The 19,332-nt window shown below is 31.8% G+C and overlaps 1 protein-coding gene across 24 annotated transcripts in view; it reads left to right on the top strand.

Annotated features, from left to right (window-relative positions):
* The window catches only part of NRXN1 (neurexin 1), a 1,358,646-nt gene that overhangs the window by 627,288 nt on the left and 712,026 nt on the right, over positions 1–19,332 (top strand). For all 24 annotated transcript variants that reach the window (XM_031957196.1, XM_031957194.1, XM_031957193.1 and 21 more), the window contains one exon: positions 16,249–16,371. In XM_031957196.1, the coding sequence (XP_031813056.1) occupies positions 16,249–16,371 (123 nt within the window). The remainder of the gene's footprint in view (positions 1–16,248; positions 16,372–19,332) is intronic.

Below are 19,332 nucleotides of genomic sequence, written 5' to 3'. Positions count from 1 at the left end.
AACAGAAACTTAAATTGTTGCCTGAAGGCAACAGGAAAAGGAATAGAAATATATTGAAGAAAGTAACAGACCATCTTGTATAGAAGAGATTGGTATGATCTAGATAAATGAATAAGTCAAATAAAATTTAAGTAATGAGAACTAAATAAAGGAAGGCCAATGTGAATGCATCAAAAGTGTACTTTTAAAGATTTTTTTATTATAAAAATAAATTAATGAGAGTCTTGCTGGTTTAATTTAAAGCCACACAAGTATATGCATTAGTTACAAGATAAAAAGAAATTTAGGCCATTTTATTTATTTACTCACATTATTACATGATCAGAAACATCAGAGTCACAGATATTTTGCTAAGTGTTCTTTTATCTAATTTAATTAAGCTCCTTAGTTCCCTGATTTCTAACTTTATATGTCACCCACTAGGATAGTCATACCTAAGAAATCTCACCATAACCCATAACTATAACTGAATTATTATAAAATTCCAAATAAACAAAGACCATATTAAAGGGGATTTTTTTTTTGTTCACTTCACTTATTGAAAGAGTTGGATGAAGAATAAGGAAAGGGAACATTGGTAGATAGAATCATAAAAAAAAAGTTTGGGAGGAAGAGAAAGAGAGGCATACAAAAGAATAGGAGAACTATTCTCTTCTGATAAACATTTCCAGGTATCTTGTTATTTTGTCCTGAAGAAGACATTGTCTTTGTGTAAAATGATGGAGGAGGAAAAGATGAATGGTGGAATGAAGGGTCAAAGTCCTCAGAAATCTTTAGCTTCGACAATCATTGCTTGGAAATGAATATTTTATTTTTGTGAAAAATACCTTGAAGATTTTCATTAAGGATAATATCATCAGGAAGAAGAGAAATGCTTCTTTTCTTAGAAAAGGAAGCATTACTCTTAATAATGTTATTACCTCTAAGTTTATTGAAAACTGCCAATGTATTCTGAGGCCCTAACTCAGCAGTTGGAAGATATTTGCATTTTTCTAAAATGTTAATGCTCTCAAAATTAAGGTGGGGAATAATTTTGCAGTGAATGTGTTAGAGAAATAATAGGATTAACATTTTGCAAGTTCATGGTCCTGATGAGCCTTGACACATGATAGAAAAGTACATTGAGTTCTCGCTCTATCATACTGCTAGATAAATCCATTCACTCAGTTTACTACTAGAACTTTAGACCTTTTATTTCTTATTATAATAAAATCTCATTAATTCAGTCTTTACTAATTCAGAATTTTAATCTGTCAGACAGGTCCAAGCTAAATTATGTAGCTATCTATGAAGAAAAGGATTGTTAAGTAAATTAATTGTGTAAACAAAGTTACAGGGGGAATTTTTAAATTGCTTAAGAGCAGAAACTTTTCAAGTATGTTCCCAAGACAGATTTATACAATTGTTATGTTAATTAGAAATTATTCTTATCTATAAATTGAAACTAGTTCCTTCTAATAGGTCTCAAGTGCCTCTGTCAGCCTAGAATACTTGGAAAATTAAAAATTGCATTTTTGAAAAAATATTCTGTACTTCAAACATCCCATTTTTAACTCTGCTTTCTTAAACTTCAGCTAGAAATAATATGTTTAATTAATAAGAGCTAAACTTGCAGAATATGATGAAAATGTCTTTCAGCACATCAACTGGCTAATTTACACAGTCCCTTTAGTTAATTTCTAGATTTGTACTGACCATTATATTTTAAATAAAAAGAAGGCAACAAGAAGGGGTATGCGGAGGGAGATAGGAAGATTTCCACTGAAAACTGATTCCCATTGATTTCACCCCCACCATTATTAACTTAGGTCAAGTGCTAATGTAGAAGAAAAATGGAAAAAATAAGTCTTTGCCATTTGAAAAGGAAACTAAGGAATACCAAACCTAGCTCATTGTGTGGAAGATAATTCTTTTTCTTTGTCTCATCTTTTCCTCCTCCCCCTAACAATACTGGGTTTTCTTTTTCAGATTTCTGTTTCCTAATTTGGTTTGTTTTTTATGGCATCACAAACTTTTCTTGCTATAATTCAGTCCACATACAGATTTGCAAGGATACACAGTGCATTTTTAAACCATACATATAATTTCATTAGTATGAGGAACTCTACCAAATTCATGTTGTCACCCAATTTCTAATATTCAGAAAAAAGTTGTCTGGGGTATTAAAAAGTTAGTTAACTTAACCAGGGCCAATTAAAAGAGGAATTTGAACCCAGGTCTTTCTGACTCTGAAGATAGCTCTCTTCATTTTATCACACTGCCTCTCATATTACTATTGAAATTAATTTTGACACTCATTTGCATTTCTTTAGTACATTATTAAGGCATTTAAAATCTTTTTAGAGATTCAGAAATGAGCAGGCACATCATTAACAATATGACTTCAACTTCTTAGATATTTTCTTTATTTAAGTAGATGTATTCAAAAAGAATAACTGAGTATACATGTAGTCTCTGAAATTATAAACAAAATCATATCATATGTTCAACAAATGTAGAAATTATATTCATAAATATGAGAGTATTTTGGACAAAGAAGATAATGAAGTAATATAATTAAAATAGACCAGTAGAAAATAAGAAGAAAATAGTCATTTGAATCACTAAGATAATATTGATTCAATTTAAACAAGCGTGGTTAAAAAAGATCTAGTCTTTTGGAAACATAAAATAATACCATCTAAAATAGAACAAAATGGGTTAAGAGTTTTTCCTAGACAGAGGACAAAAGACCCAAATCTAGAAAAATACTGAAAATGTTATAGACACTGGATTAAATGCTTTTTCTTTTGTAACTCAAAATATTTGTTTATATTGTGATAGTTTCATGCTTATTCAGTGGTGTCTTATTTGCAAGCATTTGCCATTTGAAATCTGCTTTGGAATCAGGTGGAGGCATATAATAATATATACACATGCATACACATATGTATGGGCATTTTCTGCATAATACATTTATATGTTTGAGTTATTTATGTCTATACATATGCATGTATGTGTATATGTGTAAACATGTCTATTCAATCTTGACACTGATTAAATGTTGGTTTTTTTCAGATTAGCTACTTGAATTAATTTCTCATTCACAATGGTGTAGCCAATTCTACATTTAGATAAAGTCAGTGTTTTATATTTTTATTAATTTCAGAAGAAATAAATAGAAACCCAGAGTAATATTTTCCTCCTGAGCAACTGAAACTGGATACATCAGTATAATTCTGAAACTATGTCATGCAATTTCGATTTCTAATGCAGTATACCCTTTTGTAAAAATGGCCATTTACTACATGGAGTCCTATATTTGAAGCATACTAAATGGTTATATGCTTGTTTGAATTGAATCTATATTTACTTGATACTTGAATGGATCAGTCCATTCACCCATCAATGCAGTTACAATCTATTTATACTTGTCTATCCTATGAAATTCTAGTCCATATGTTCCATTAAATCCTCCAAAGTGGTCCCTCTCATTGTGCTTAGACTTTCCTCTGTATCTCTTGGCACTTATTGCATAACACTGTAGGGTTCTGGATACTTATTAGTTATTTATAACTTTTACTGTCTTTATCTTTCTCACTAATCTTGGATTCTCCCTCTGTCTCTGTCTCTCTGTCCCTGTTTCTCTGTCTCAAGTCTCTTTCTTAAATATATATAGATACGTATATGTATGCATATATGTGTGTATATATCCATAATATATTAAATGACTATATATGTGTAGTATGTATAGATGACATAAAGAAGTTATTGACTTTAGAATCAACAAAAACCAAAAGATGAGATTTGCATAAACAATTTGTCCATTAATTCAAATGTAAGACAGATTTCTCAGTGGTCTCTGAAGGGACCATATGAACATTATCCCAACATTTTGGGAAATATTCCAAATATGAGTGACCTTGAGTGTGCAGGTACCTCTGCAAGTCTGTTGTAGCCTTTGGGCAGGTGTTGTTCTAATAAATGCTCTAAAAACCTAAAGAGCTGAATAAGAACTGATATAATTTCTGTATAAGAGAACTGATAGAAAACAGGCATGCAAACATTACTTTTCCTTTTTACCTATTAGTTAAATCAACATCTAGGACACTCCAAATTTCTGTCTCCTCAACAAATCAAACTGATTTGGCACATGGTTTAATTGTTGCATAGTCACTGCTACAGCTGGGTGACCACCTGTTTCTAAGTGCTTCCTAGGGAGTAAATTGAGTCATTGGTTTCAGAGGACCTTGAGTCAAAGACAATTTTAAGCAAAAGAGTTACAGAAGAGTTTTTCAAATGGAGAAATAAAAATTACTAGGCAACAAAACATGGGATCCAAAGCAATGGCTAAGGATAAATATTACATAACATATATAATTATATAATAAATAATAAATATCATATCATACACAATAATAATAAATAAATTATATAAGATAATTTTAGAGGCAGCATTAATAGATTTGATGAGGTTATTTTTAAAGAAACAAATCAGAAAAGTTTCTATTTTTAATGTGATATTTTTGCAGATATTTAGCTGATAAATACTAATTTTCATATTTTAAATCAGATAACTAAATCTGAGATCTTCTTTAGACTAAACCTTTTAAAATACATATGTAGAGTGTACCACGATCAAATGATAAAGAATGAAAAGAATTATATTCATTGTCAATCCTCAGAATTCATCTGATTAAATTAATTAGAAAGCAATCTAGTTGATATCATAATTAGTACAAAGAATGATATTAAACAATACGATATAATTCATTCCTATAGGCCTTTGTCTCAGGTACTTGATTGAGAGTCTGAGTATCATATAAGGTTTTTGCTGATTATTAAGAAAACAATGCAAGTAAAGATTAGGAAAGAAACAAAAGATTAACATCCAAATAATCTCCCTATTTAGAAGAAAGTAGAATATATTTTCTTGATCCTTATATGTATCTTTATGTCTACCTTAAAACATGAAATATTAAGGAATGCATAATTTTTAAAGTTTGGCATATCCAGTATTTAGGAGTTGGTGATAAAGTTACCTAATTACATGCATACCTACATGAAGACTTTTAATGCTGAGCTAATCTAATGGTATTCCTACAAAAATCCTAAAATCCATATACAACCATTTCTGAAAGAAGAAATAGTGTATTTAAGGTTATAAAAAGGTCTGATCTTTACATTGTTGAATATGAGTCTCCCTGCTGTCTTCATACAGCACCAAAGCAAATAACCTTCAAGAACATGCACATAGCCAGCTATATTTTTTGTCTTTCTCAATGATGTTTTGGAGTTATGCAGAAACACCATGAGACAAGTATTTATATTGGTACTTTTATAGCCCTCTATTTCTTTCATCTCTTTATAACCAGTATGTTTTCAACTTAAAAGAACAACCTAACAAAACATTAAACATTTAGTATATGACTTTTCATATCTGACATGATATGTGTTAAATGAGAGTATAAAGTTAAAAAAAAAAGACTAGAAATAAAATTGTACAAAATTCTTACAAATTGTAACAAAGCAGTTTAACAAATTGTAAACAAAATTGTTATAAAAAGAAAATTGTACTGTGAGTAAGAGTATATAAAGTTAGTAAAAATAAAGTCACAGTCCAAATATTTCCTTTCATTGAAATTAGACTTTTGAAATCTACTTATTTAAACTTATGAAACATAGACTGGCAAAGAAGTATATTTTAAAACTTTCTCTTAGAAATATATATTTTTTATTTTATGTTTATTTACAATGGTGTAAATATGGTGTTCAGAAAGGGTACGATATCTTTAAATGTTATTTTTTTCATGTTGGTAAACATTTATTGTTGAAATATTTATCTTGATGTGGCATAAATCGGCACAATCAATATCAAAGCCATTGAGGCAAAAATGGGTTTCAGAATAAAATATAGCAAATTGTTTCTCTATCATTTAAGAAAGTTTAGCTACAAACTATTTAATTAGAAGTGATTTATATCATCTGAATTCTAAATTTTTACATCTAAATTCCTGATGCCATCATACATTTTGGATGTACCCACACACATGCATGCACACATTCACAAAAAAAGACTTTTTGACAGATTTTAAGAGGAAAAAATAGAATTAGAACTGACAGAGAGAGAAAAAAATAAGTCTCATGGGATATTTCCATAAATCCATCAAATTAAAATCTATTAAACATGTAATAAATGCAAGGGCATTTACTACCTGAGGTAGTTTGTCATATTAGCAGACTGACTTCAAAGTCAAGAACTGTATTCAAGTCATTCTTCTGACACATACTAGCTCTATAAATATGGCAAGTCTCTTAACCCTTGTATGCTCAAGGCAACACAATACAAGTATAAATTACAGAGTTGTTCATCTGAATCTGTCAAGAGAGTTTTCCACACCAACAAAAATGACAGCTATGCAACAATTGTTTTAAACTTAAATTATATTAATATGAAAATGAATCTGATGGTCTTTCCCCAAAAGCCTAAGGTAATTTATTTCATTGGCCAATGTCCACATTGCTGAATTTGAAATCTATGAAATGAGATTCTATTGTAGTTTTTGCTTAGCTGAATTAAGTCTATTATTAAAAAAATCATCAAGAGAAATGGAATATTTTTCAGCTACTACCTAGGTCTCCTTAACTACTAAGAAACATTTTCCCCTAATATATGATACACACAAAAAAATCTGGGGAATCAAATCAATAAAATTAAATGAGCATCTACTGTGTAAAAGGCACCAATGTGATGGAAGGTTGCAAATGATAAAACTGTTCCTGAATTTATAATATAATTTGGAAGTAAAAACAAAAACTTTTAGATGTTTAGATAATAGCATAACTTTTAAATACAATTAACATAATCCATCAGTGAACAAGTATTTATTAAGATCCTACTTTGTATCAAAAACTATACTAAGTTCTTAGGGTACAAAGACAGAAACAATCTCTGTCCTCAAGAAGCTTATATGATATATTTGAGAGACTGTGTATATTATATATGTGTGTGTGTTATATATACATATATATATATATATACATATAACATAACATATGCATGTTAAACATGAGACATTTTATGTTAAGGCTACAGCAGTTGAGGGGATCAGAAAAGACCTCATATAGCAAGGCTGTGTGTTAGCTAAGTCATGAAGAAAACTAGGTACAATCAGAAGAGAAGGGTAAGGAGGGATGTCTTTCAGATTTGGGGAATAGTTAATAAAGACAGAGAGAGGAGGTATAGCCACTTTAACCAGATTGGAGAGGAAATGATGAAAAAGTATAACAGTACCATCTTTATCATTTATGCTAAGTGAATAGTATACAGGATTTACACAATTTGTTAATAATTTTGGATATAAATGCTCATATTTTATGTTTAACCAAATATAATATGTATAACCAAATATTAAATATATATAGGAAGCAGAATACCTCATTAGCACTATATATTTCTCTATTTCATGGGTTCTTAACTATTTTTTGTATATCATGGTAGTCTAATAAAAATAAGGGACCCTCTTTCAGAATATTGAAAACTACTTTTATTTAAATATGTTTATTTATCTTGTTTTAAATTCATGGACTCTCAGATTAAGAACCTCTATTCTATTTGCTAAAAGAGAAAAGTCAACCATGCTCTGATGTTGACATTTAGGACAGTTCTTAAATACTGAATTTCATCCAGGCTGGGGATCAGTTGGACGAGAATTGGGACAAGGAAAGAGGAAAGACTGCTTCTGGTGACTTGTTCTTTTACAGTTGGTTACATTTCCTTGTCAATAAGGACTTTACATCACTAAACCCCAGGTTAGGATTGACACCTTGCTTGGCCAGCTGGAGAGGTTAAAAGACTTCACAATCACATCACTTTTACCCTCGGGGGCTGTTCCATTAAGTCTAAACAGCATGGGGAAGGTGACCCAGCTGTGTTTGTTACATGGATAAATGGGGAATTTTGCCGCCAGCCCTGTCTGACCTGCCTGCCACCATTTCTGGTTGCTGAATTCATAAGAGAAATTTAAGATGTATGCAAACACAAACAGTGAGCTCTGGTAATGTTTGAAAAGCATAAAAGACAACATTGAAAATGCTATTTATATGTCACTCTAATTCTAGATTTAATTTGCAATTAAATCTCTTTGGCTTATTTGGAAAATGTAAATAAAATAATCTTACTCGGCATAGTGCCATACATTGAGAGAGGAAAAAGGAGAAGATAAAAGATGGATTATAAAACCCAAGTCATAATTATGATTCCTTTACTTACTTGTTCCATTTATTCTGATATTTTAAAGAATGGGGAATTTTACAAAAAAGTCAGGAAATGACAAAGAAATATTGCAGAGGGAGGAAGGAAGAATTGAAACAAAGAGGCAATCCATCCTACCAGAAACCATCATCCTATCATTGACAGGTAGGAAGTGCTCCCGCCAGAAGAGATGACTCAGGCATCAAACAGTGGTACCTCTTGCTCCGGTTTCATCGCATGTCTCATCATAGTCACAATGGCAATGCTTGTCATTAGCTTCTTCTTGCATCTCAGCTCCCAACCAAGAGCTCTTTTGATCTTGAAATCACCCCAGTAGATGCAGTTTTCCATTACTTGAAAATGCTGCTATAGTTATTTGTCTCCTTTTAAAACGTTCCTACCCTACATTCACATATATGCACATGTGTGCATGTGTATATATGCACATTAAGATCTAACATTTGATCAAAATTTAAGACAAGCTCCTAGTCAAATCTAATAGTTTCAAAGAAGAATAATTACCTTGTCCAGGCTCACATAGACTACTAATGGCAAAGCTGGCCTGGGGATTTACTGACTCTAGTGCTCTATGACACTGTCCTTCCATATCATGTACATATTTTAGGATTCTGACTATTCAGTATGAAAGCTTGCAAGGAAAGCCACAAAAAAGGAAAAGAAAATATAATATAACAAGGATCAATATAGCTTGGTGGGAGAAACAAAGTCTAAAAACACTCTCCCAATTTTAAAGAGCTATCAATCTGATTTTATAATTGTTGGAATTTTTACTAAAACACTAAGCTCCTTTTTTTTTTTTTTTTTTTTTTTTTTTTTTGGTGAATTGTAAGTTGTCTTAACCTTAAAGGCCTTTGTTTCTTCATTTGTTTAATTAACCAGGTTAATATTATATAGGCCTAGGTAATGGCTATGAGTCCTTTTAGTACTAAAATTCTATGCTTTAGACACTTAGCTAAATTACCCAGTGCTTTGGTCACTTGCAATTAAGGCAACCTAAATCAGGTCTTTAAAAAATTCATCAATTTAACAAAACAAGCGATAATTTTTTTTGTTCACATGAAGCAAAGGTGTGTAAGTTTCACCATTTCAGTTCAGTTCTGCAACCATTTGTTAAAAACCTGAGGAAGATACTGAGATCAATTGAATTTGATACTATCCTGAATGGCCTTTTAACACAATAGAATAGCTGATATACAAAAGTATTGAACGCAAATGCTTATAATACAAAGTAAAATAAAACTGCACAAGTGAAAAAGATGACCACATTGTTTTGTTCTTAATCTATCTATGTTTGTCAAGAAGTATAGCATAGAAGAAAAAATAACTCTGGATTTGGAGTCAGAGGACTTTGATTGAGAATTTGCTATGCTACTGTCTGTCTTAGGCAAGTCACTCCCTTCCCTCTCCCAAAAAGTCTCAAACTTTTTTTTTTTTACAATTTTACTGTAAAATTTACTAAATGATTTGGTTGCTCTAAATGATTTAAGGTTGCTTATAGGTTCAAATCCTATCATTTTTTTTCCAGTGACAATTTTGCCAACTATATTTTTAAAATGTGAATGGAAAAATAACTTTCAGTGTTTATTTATAGTCTTTTGTGTATATATAATAGATATCTACATATAGATATATTCTCTAATTATTATATCTATATATAGCTAAGTATTATATATCATATTAGTTATATGTTTGATAACATGAGGATATATATCCACATATTATATATTTATATGTGTATTATATACATACATATATAATGTTTATAAATGGTATATCCTTATATGACATAAGGATCTTAATACATTATAACTATAATACATTAGATAAGGATCTAATACATTATAGATACTTAAAGTCCAAGTATCCTTATATAGTATGTATATATATGTATGTGTGTGTATACATTTGTGTATCTATATCTATATCTCCTTCTATAGTATAACATGGAAACATAAAACTGTTTTGAGTTTCTAGGTAAATAAATATACACAAGTCCCTCGACTAATAATTCCTTTTCCTTTCTGCTTCAGAATTTAAAGATTTGTGGTAGTGGTTTTCATTATTTCAGTGGATAGTCTCAGTGTCCAGTAGCTGGGCTTAATCCCAGAATTGTTCTCCCATCCTTGTCCAGACAAAACAGATTTGACAAAATACCTGAGCCTGGAAAATTTTTGCCTGGATTCTACATTTGGATTACTGACTGATAAATTCCATCAAAGCTGACAGCTTGTCAGCTGTCTCATCTTAATTGGCTTTGAGCTGCAGAATCATTTTATTTCTGTAACTAAAAGGTGAAGAGGATTAAAAGCCTTCCCTAAGGCAGATTCTGGATTCCATTTTTTTAGTTTTCCCTTGGCAGGGTCATAAGCAAAATTTATAACCGATACACTTTGCCAAGTTCCAGTGACCTATCAGGCAATTAGCTTTATACAAAGAGGCAAACATAAAACTGTACTTTGAAGAATGAAAATCCAATTGTGGGGAAACATCTATGGCCTATAACCAAAAACAGGTAAATTAAACAATTTTTTAATTTATCCTAGAAATGTATCATTTGAATTCTTAGAATAGAGAAACAAAATACAAGATTACAAATGCCATTTCTCTGAATGACCTTCTCACATTAAAGAGGATTAAGTATATTTAATTAAAATGGCAAGAAGAAGTGTAGGATTTGATGATAAGGCAAGTTTGACATGAAAGGAAAGTTGAGATGGGGACTTTCTTCTGCCTCTTTTTCTTATCAGCCCCCTCCTTTGGTAAGAAAAGTTTTTTCTACAAAATCTACTGTTGTTGTACAGTTTATAGTGAATCTAGTTCAATAGATTAATTTAGCTGAAAAAATTAGATCTTTTCATAAATTAAAACTTTTTTATACTTTTAGAAGAAGGAAATAGTCTTGAATTTAAACAGTCACTCACTACAGGTTTCAAATCCTCGTTCTGCTAGATTTGCTACATGTATGATTTTGATCAAATGTTATCTGGGTATCAATTTACTCATCTATAGATGGGCCTAGTTACCCATGAGATTCCTTCTATCCATAAATCTGTGGTTAATGGTGGATAGGTCACTCAAATAGAATCTTTACCTTCTCATTTCATAATACAAAACTGAAGTCCATCTATTTAAAGAGCAAGGTTAGTAGTGTGATGGATAGAGTACCAGACCTGGGATGAGGAAGACTCATTTCCCCAAGTCCAATTTTAGCTCCAGACACTAGCTGTGTGACCCTAGCAAGTCACTTAACCCTATTTGCCTCAGTTTCCGCATCTGTAAAATGAGTTGGAGAAACAAATGGCAAATCACTTCAATATTTGTCTCCTCCCCCCAATAATTCAATAGTTATCCACTGCCTATTTTACTCATTTAAACATCTAATTCTGACACTATGAGCACCAGTACTATGGATTCACCCTATTAGACACACCTGGAGAAGATGCTAGCATCTCAGTGTATAGTAGATACCATGCTGGATTTATAGATAGGAAAACTTCAATTTTAATACTCATCATCATTTATTGGATGATAGATGCTTTAAGGTATCATAGCTTTTAGTCCACTATGCTATGTTGGAAAACATGGGTTCAAGTCTTGCCTCTAATATGTGCTGGCTGTGTCATTCTGGATGAGTCACTTAACCTTTGAGTGTTCCAGACAATTCTTACTATAAATCAGGACACACTGGTGTCTGCAACGGTAAAAGTATTGACTCATTGAAAGTTCCCTACACTAGTGAAATCAGAGATCTGATCCAAACAACAAGAACCGAGCAACAATCCTGTGCTATATTGTATTTTGAGGTTCATGTGAAATATGTCAGGCTGTTTTAGTCATTGTTATTAAATTTAACTACCCTACCCAAAGGTAAGCTTTACCTTCCTGTATATACTGTAGCTGCTTTTAACTAGTCCCCTTTCCCTATTTCCCTGAGATAGTCACATATAGATAAATCAAAACACAAATAGCAAGCAAAACATTAATAGAATGTCATTTTAATCTCCTTGATGGAGCTAGATAATACACTGGATAGAGTGCCAGGTCCAGAGTCAGAGATCAAATCTAGCCTCAGATATCAACTAGCTGTATGACTCTAGGCAAGTCACATAAGCTTTGTTAGCCTTAATTTTATCATCTAAAACATAGATAATAATAGCACCTATCTCTCAGGGTTTCTATGATAGATTAAGTAAGATAAATACTTATAAAACTCTTTGCATTGTGCTTACATAGTAAGCGCTTTATAATTATTAGGTATTGTTATTATTATTATTAATCATTTCTCCAGGTATCTCTGCCACAAGCTAGTCATTATTAAAATAGCATACTAATAGTCCTAGAACTTTTCTTAAACATAGAATTTTAGAATTCAAAAGAAATCAAAATGATTTAATACAAGCAGTTTTCAAAATTCAGTCCTGATATCCCTGGAGCTTCTCAGAAACCAAAAAGTTTGAGAATTGCTAAACTAATCCAAATCCCTGACTGAACAAATAGGAAAATGAGGCTGAGTTTCTGTAGCTTTCCATGGGTCATTTAAATTAATCAGTGACACAACTAGGACTAAAGAATTGTTCTATGAGTCTAGGCAAGTTAGTTTCATCTCTCAGTTTCCTCATCTAAAAATTAGGTGATTGCATTAACCATCTCTAAGGTTTTTGCAGCTCCAAATAGATGAAACATCAGGATGACCTTTGTGTTTTGGAGTAGTGGAGAAGCAATGTATTATATAGCTTCCCATAAATATTGTAGAATATTTAAAATAATAAATGAAAATATGTTGAGATATTCCAAAAAGACCCAGTGGAGATAGAAAGATATTGCTAAAGATGTCAAGGGTGAAACTAAAATTTGAAATTTCAAATGGCAAATATAAAGTAAGAGAGTGAGTCAATCAATAAATAAGTAGTCATTTATTAAGTGTCTAAGGTGCATCAAGAACAGTGCTAAATCCTGAAAATACAAAAAGAGGAAGAAGATCGTACTTGTCCTTAGGGAATTTATAATATGATAAGAGAAAAATTTAATAATTATAGATATTAACCTCTGCAAATTATCTAGCATTCAGTCCAGGTTAATTTAAACAACAGTGAATCTTCCACTATTCCCCTGCCATAGCAATTCGATTAAACAAATATTTTTTTCATTAATTGGAATAAGCATTTTAGCATAGAAAGGACCTTGGAGATCATTAAGTGTATGCTCTATCATTTTACACAACTGATCTTTTTGACTGAAGTAACTTGTTGACAGTTACCACAGATAGTTAATGGCAAATCTGGTTCTAGAAAACAAATGCGAACTGTTGCATCTTGGTCCTAGATCCAAACTTTTAAATGGACAGGGACCTTAGAGATCATTAAGTCCAATGCAATTTCTTGACTCTATCCATTGACATTTTCTTATCTCCTCAGGAATGCTTAATAAGAGAAGAGAATCTGAAGTCAACCCACAAAATGTTTTTAAATGAAATGAGCATTTGTAATTCTGTAATTACAGAAAATGTTATAAGTGTCACAGATAGGACTTTGTGACTTTTCTGAAAGATCAACAAGGTTGTATTAAGATGGTTATGATGTTCTAGCCTTAATACATTTGTTACTTGACAAATAAGCAAAAAATAGTGAGAGGTATGAAAAATTATTTCAGAAGTAGATATTTCTGAACATTTTCTCCACTGTAAAAAAACCTAGTGTTTTATTTCATATGTCAAAGTGGAAATGACCCCTGTTGCTACTGGTAAGCTGAAAAGTTGTAAAAAAAATTTCTTTTTACATTGTTGAAAGAGAAAAGATTTCTTTTGATCTAACAGCCAATATTCGGGACTTGGTCTGAAAACATTTTAATTTCTCCTTTGCTTAGTGGCTCCCTCTAGTTAGATAGCAATCAGTCTCTCAAAATATGGTCTCTGAAAATGTTTTTATTGAACTATCAATCACTATATATATTTATGCTACTGCATTTATTTATTTTTAATCAGAGGAGACATATCCTACATAAGCTAGGTAGTTTATTTGATGCACTGTGGGTGTAAACAGGCAATTCCATCCCCAAATGTCTAATCTCTATCATTCATGTAGCCAAAGCTTCATTAGTAGATCACTAACAACAGAAGTACTGAAGAAAATAGAACTATTTGCTATTCTAAAAATAGCAGCTTCAAAATCAAATGTAATGGAGCCAGCTAATCTAGGATCAGGAAATCTATAGAACTCGAAGCAATAACTATTGATGTCTGACTCCTTTACCATAGAATCTCTCTTTTCTTTTATTGCTAGATCTTTTCTTCCTTCTACTATATGCTTTCTTTCCCATCTTCCTTATGCTTCTATTAGGTCTTACTGATGTTAGAACTCGTAATATAGATTTAGAGATACAAGTAATTTGAGAGATCATCTACTTCAACTTTTCATTCTGCAGATGAGAAAACTGAGGCAAAATCTCAGATGGAAATGGAAGCCAGGTCCACTGATTCCATGTCCAGCCCTCTTTCTAAAGTACTACATGCATAATAAGTCAGCTAAATAGCATTCAGAGACAACTTATCCTACTCTTAATCTTATCAATTAAGCAAATATATTTGCTGGTCGAAACCCAATAGGTGTATTTCTTGAACCATTTTTATGAGTCATAAAATTTGAGAAATTTACAAAATCCTTTTGGAATTGATTAGAAGGGAACCTAAATTCAAAACAACAGTAAAAATGTTTTAGCTTATGATTAATAGGCTGCAAAGACTGGTCACTTTTTAGTGGATAATTGCAACCTTGACCCTTAATTTGGAAGAATTGGGCTAAATGTTTAATGTTTCTTTAATACCATTTCAATATTTTGTACATTCCAATTATTAATTTATAGAGACAGAGTGGAATTGTTGATAGAGTCAGAAGTGATGAGTTTATATCCTACCTCTTAAACGTATTAGTTAAATGACTATGCACAAGCCCTTAAGTTCTATGTACCTGACAAATCCCTATGTCTTATAGACTTCTCAGTATTGAAATTCCAAATTCTTTACTCTTTGGTTATCATTTCTTCATAACACTGACAGTTTGCTTTCTCCATTCTAAGAGTATTTACGAAAATGCCATTTAATTTCTCCCTAGACTTACAGGTTGAACAGCTTTCTAACCCAATTATGTTTTTTAGCTTCTTTCATTTTCCCAGTAACCAGGGAGCCTTGTCTTTCTGCAATTCTTGAAGATCATTTTATTAAACCTCCATTTCTTTTTCCCTTCTTTTACAAATGTCAAGTTTTTTTTTTCCCTTCTCACTGAATACAAAGTTTGTGGCTATCCCAGTTCTTCCTCAGTACCCTTACACAAAGAGAATATGTAGGTTTGGAAGAAATAGAAAATATTAATTTCAGGATGGCTTTTCATTTAGTTTCAGAGACAAAAGTAGTATAGGGTATGGCAAAAAATAACACAAGAAACCCTAACTGAGGAACATTAAAGGAAAAATAAGTGCAATAAGAGACAATTCTCAATAAGTTATTTTCAACTCTCTGATGGATAGGATAAAATCTGAACAATCCAATTCCAGTCCCCTAATGAAAATTAGAGGTTAAAATTTGAAAGAAAAGTATGAACCACTAACTATATTTTTGTTAAATATGTTATAACTGAACATTGAAAAAAATCTATGTATAAATATGGAAACCTTCAAATTCAAATTAAATAATATATTGAATTGTGCCTATTTATGACAACTTGATTTCCTACCTTATTTTAGATCAAAACCTAATGCTAAAGGTACTTCTAAAATGGTTATACCTATATGTTGAAATGTAAGTTAACTCAACATTTTTCTTGCTTGCTATGGTTCTAAACATGTTTTAACATTGGTCCAGCGAGTTTCTCTTTCTCTCTCTTTCTCTGTCTGTCTCTCTCTCTCTCTCTATCTCTCTCTTTCTCTCCACTTCTCTCTTTCTGTGAGGTTCATTTGTTAACTGATTTAGAGTTTCCATAATGACTGTTTGGCATATCCTACAGGCAAAGGTCCCGAGACCCTTTTTGCTGGCAATAACCTCAATGATAATGAGTGGCACACAGTACGTGTGGTTCGAAGAGGGAAAAGTTTAAAGTTAATGGTGGATGACCAGCAAGCCATGACAGGTAAGTTGTATCACTCTGCCCCTGCTAACCTCCTGAGGCATCTCTATCCTGTGCCTTCTGATCATGATTTGCGACTGACAGCTGTCTGGAATACAACAGAATTCAAGACAGGAAGAAACTACCCATGATTCATTTCACTTAACCTCCTATAAATAGGATCACTTTATTAGAGGGATTAGATGAATATTTTACCTCAACAAATCAACACAAAGTTATATTCATATTTGAATAAAATAAATATTAATTATATTTGCAGATCAATACCAATTATGTAGGTATTTTATAATTTTAAGTGTAGTAACATATATATTTGAGGAATTGGGGAAGAGAATTAGATTTTTTTTTGTATAATTTGTTTTTTATATTATTACATATTCTTTAATTTATTCTTTAAAATGAATTAAAAGTATGCCAAAATTCATAGACAATGACACTATTTACCCACGGAGGTGTCTCCAGTACATGTATATCAAAAGAGTTGGTTTTGGCCAGTATGAGTAGTTCTAAAAAATGAAAAAAATCTAAAATCAGAACCTATGGTTCAAATCCTATATTAATCAACAACTTGTGTGATTCTACTACCATCTCAAGACCTCAGTTTCCTTATCTGTGAAATCACAGTCTAATTAGGATGAACATTAGAAATTATATCTATAGGTTGGAAAATATTGGAATTTCAAACACTTTAAGGATATTAAGAATAAGAAGAAAAAGTAGGATTTCATCCCTGCTACTAAAAAAACAATTCAAAGCACCTTATCTACTGGTGAGAGAGCACAATATTTGTTACTCATTTAGTATAATACTAAAAGTGGTTCTACTACGGTAAAGGAGTGAACTAACCTCATTTCTTATCAAGAATGGATTGATGGATATATCAAAATTGATTTGCATAGGACTCTGTCAGATCAGCAAACCAACAATGTCAGGTTAATCCATGAAATATATTTAAAAATTCAGTCTATAAATTCTATAATTTTCATAATAATATCATATACATGATCCATTTTTCTCTCATAGCAAATCTTTCAATTTGGTAAAACAAATGGAGACCACAAGTTGACTGGAACAACAAGGTGACCAAGTGAATAGAATACTGGGCTTGGAGTCAGAAAAACTTATCTTCCTTAGTTCAAATCTGACCTCAAATACTACAAGCTCTTTGACTTTCATAACTCACTTAACCATGTTTGCTTCAGTTTCCTCATATGTAAAATGAGCTGTAGAAGGAAAGGGGAAGTAATTTCAAAAACTTTGCCCCAAAAAACTCCATTTGGGATTATGAAGAGTCAGACACAATTAAACAACTGAACAAAGCAAAAAACAAATGTTTTTCTCCCATTTTTAAATAATTTTACTAAGATTCAAAGGGTTCTAATTATATTTTTCTGGGTTGATCTGATTAGTAAATGGCAGAGGGAGATATAAAATCTAGGTTTTATAATTCCTAACTTAATCTGTAGCTTTTTGACTAACTTTAGCCAGGATGGTGGAAGGCCTTAAAAAAATGGATAGCTTTTAGGAAAGAAGAAAGGACAGAGACATGTTCTAGGTGACAGAAATGAGTATGCACAAAGGCATCAGGATGCACATACACAAATCATAATCTGGAAGCAGTTAACAAAATATTAGTGATAAACACACGAGCTCGAGAACAAAGCTTAATCCCACAGCTCATGTATGAGAATTTTTCATTAACATCAGATGTAAGTGAGTAACTAAGTTTCCTTTTTGGTTGATGAAAAAAAAAATCCTATGACCTTTTTTTTTTTTTTTTTTTTTTTTTTTAGAAGAAATTTCCAACACAAACATTAATGATAAGGATGAAATGGCAGGGCCTAAGTGAAGAAATCAGGAACTGACCTGTTTTCTGCCCTGAGTTTTTTCTTCTGAGAGACCTAGGTAGAAACAGGGAGACAGAGACAGAGACATAAAGACAGACAGACAGAGAGAAACAGAGAAAGAGAGCCACAGAGAGAGAATGAGACAAAAAGAAAAGAAAGAGAAGGAGGGAGAAAGAAAAAGAATTCATTAAGTACTACTATGTTCCAGGCAATCTGCTAAACATGAGGGTACTAAACATGAGGGTACAAGTAGAAATATGACACAGTCCTTACTCTCGGGTTCTCATACTCAAATTGGGGAAGATAGAAGAAAATTCATTTTTAGGGCAGATAGAAAGAAATGTTAAAGGTTCAACAACAGAATGAATGACAAGGCCCAGTAGTTCCTACCTTACATAAACATATCAGATAGTACTGCCAGGAGACAAAAGGAATGGAGACAAGGCAGATGATAAAGCTGTGTGACCCTCTGTGTCACCAGAAGGAGTAAAGTTATCAATCCCATCTCATCCAAGATAGGTAGACAGTCGAACAGCACTGGTGGAGAAAATCAAGATGGTATCGAGTTTTTCTACCACCTGCCTTCCAGGGCCAAAATAGTTTATTCTGTGAAAAGGAGAATAGAAAGGAAAAAAAAGGAAAGTGGCACATTTTTGTTGCCTATCCCGTCTTGGAATGATTCAAACAATGAGTGAGTGAATGCAAACTTAGCAGAGCTCAACATAGCTAGCCCTAGTTGAGATTATTTTCCTCATCCCATGCAGTCATCTCCCTGGATGAATTTATTAACTGCTTTATCATCACATAGAGCTACAACAATCTCTTGCTCTGGAAACAATTGTCCTATTAATATGACCATTGTTTCTTTTCTTTTTTTTTTTTTTAGATGTCATTGACTACTCATGTATGAATTTACCATCCTTGTGACTCTCCAGATGAATAATGATCTTTATTCCCCTATACGTGTATGTGTGTGTATTTACACATATATACATATTCAGGAAAATTCCCTTCCCTCACCATTATTCATATATATATATATATATATATATATATATATATATATATATACACAGTCATAGATATGGATGCATATACACACAGATATGTATAAGTG

Source organism: Sarcophilus harrisii, chromosome 2, assembly GCF_902635505.1.
Source record: "Sarcophilus harrisii chromosome 2, mSarHar1.11, whole genome shotgun sequence".
In the NCBI taxonomy this organism is placed as follows: domain Eukaryota; kingdom Metazoa; phylum Chordata; class Mammalia; order Dasyuromorphia; family Dasyuridae; genus Sarcophilus; species Sarcophilus harrisii.
This window is presented reverse-complemented; position numbering and strand designations above follow the sequence as displayed.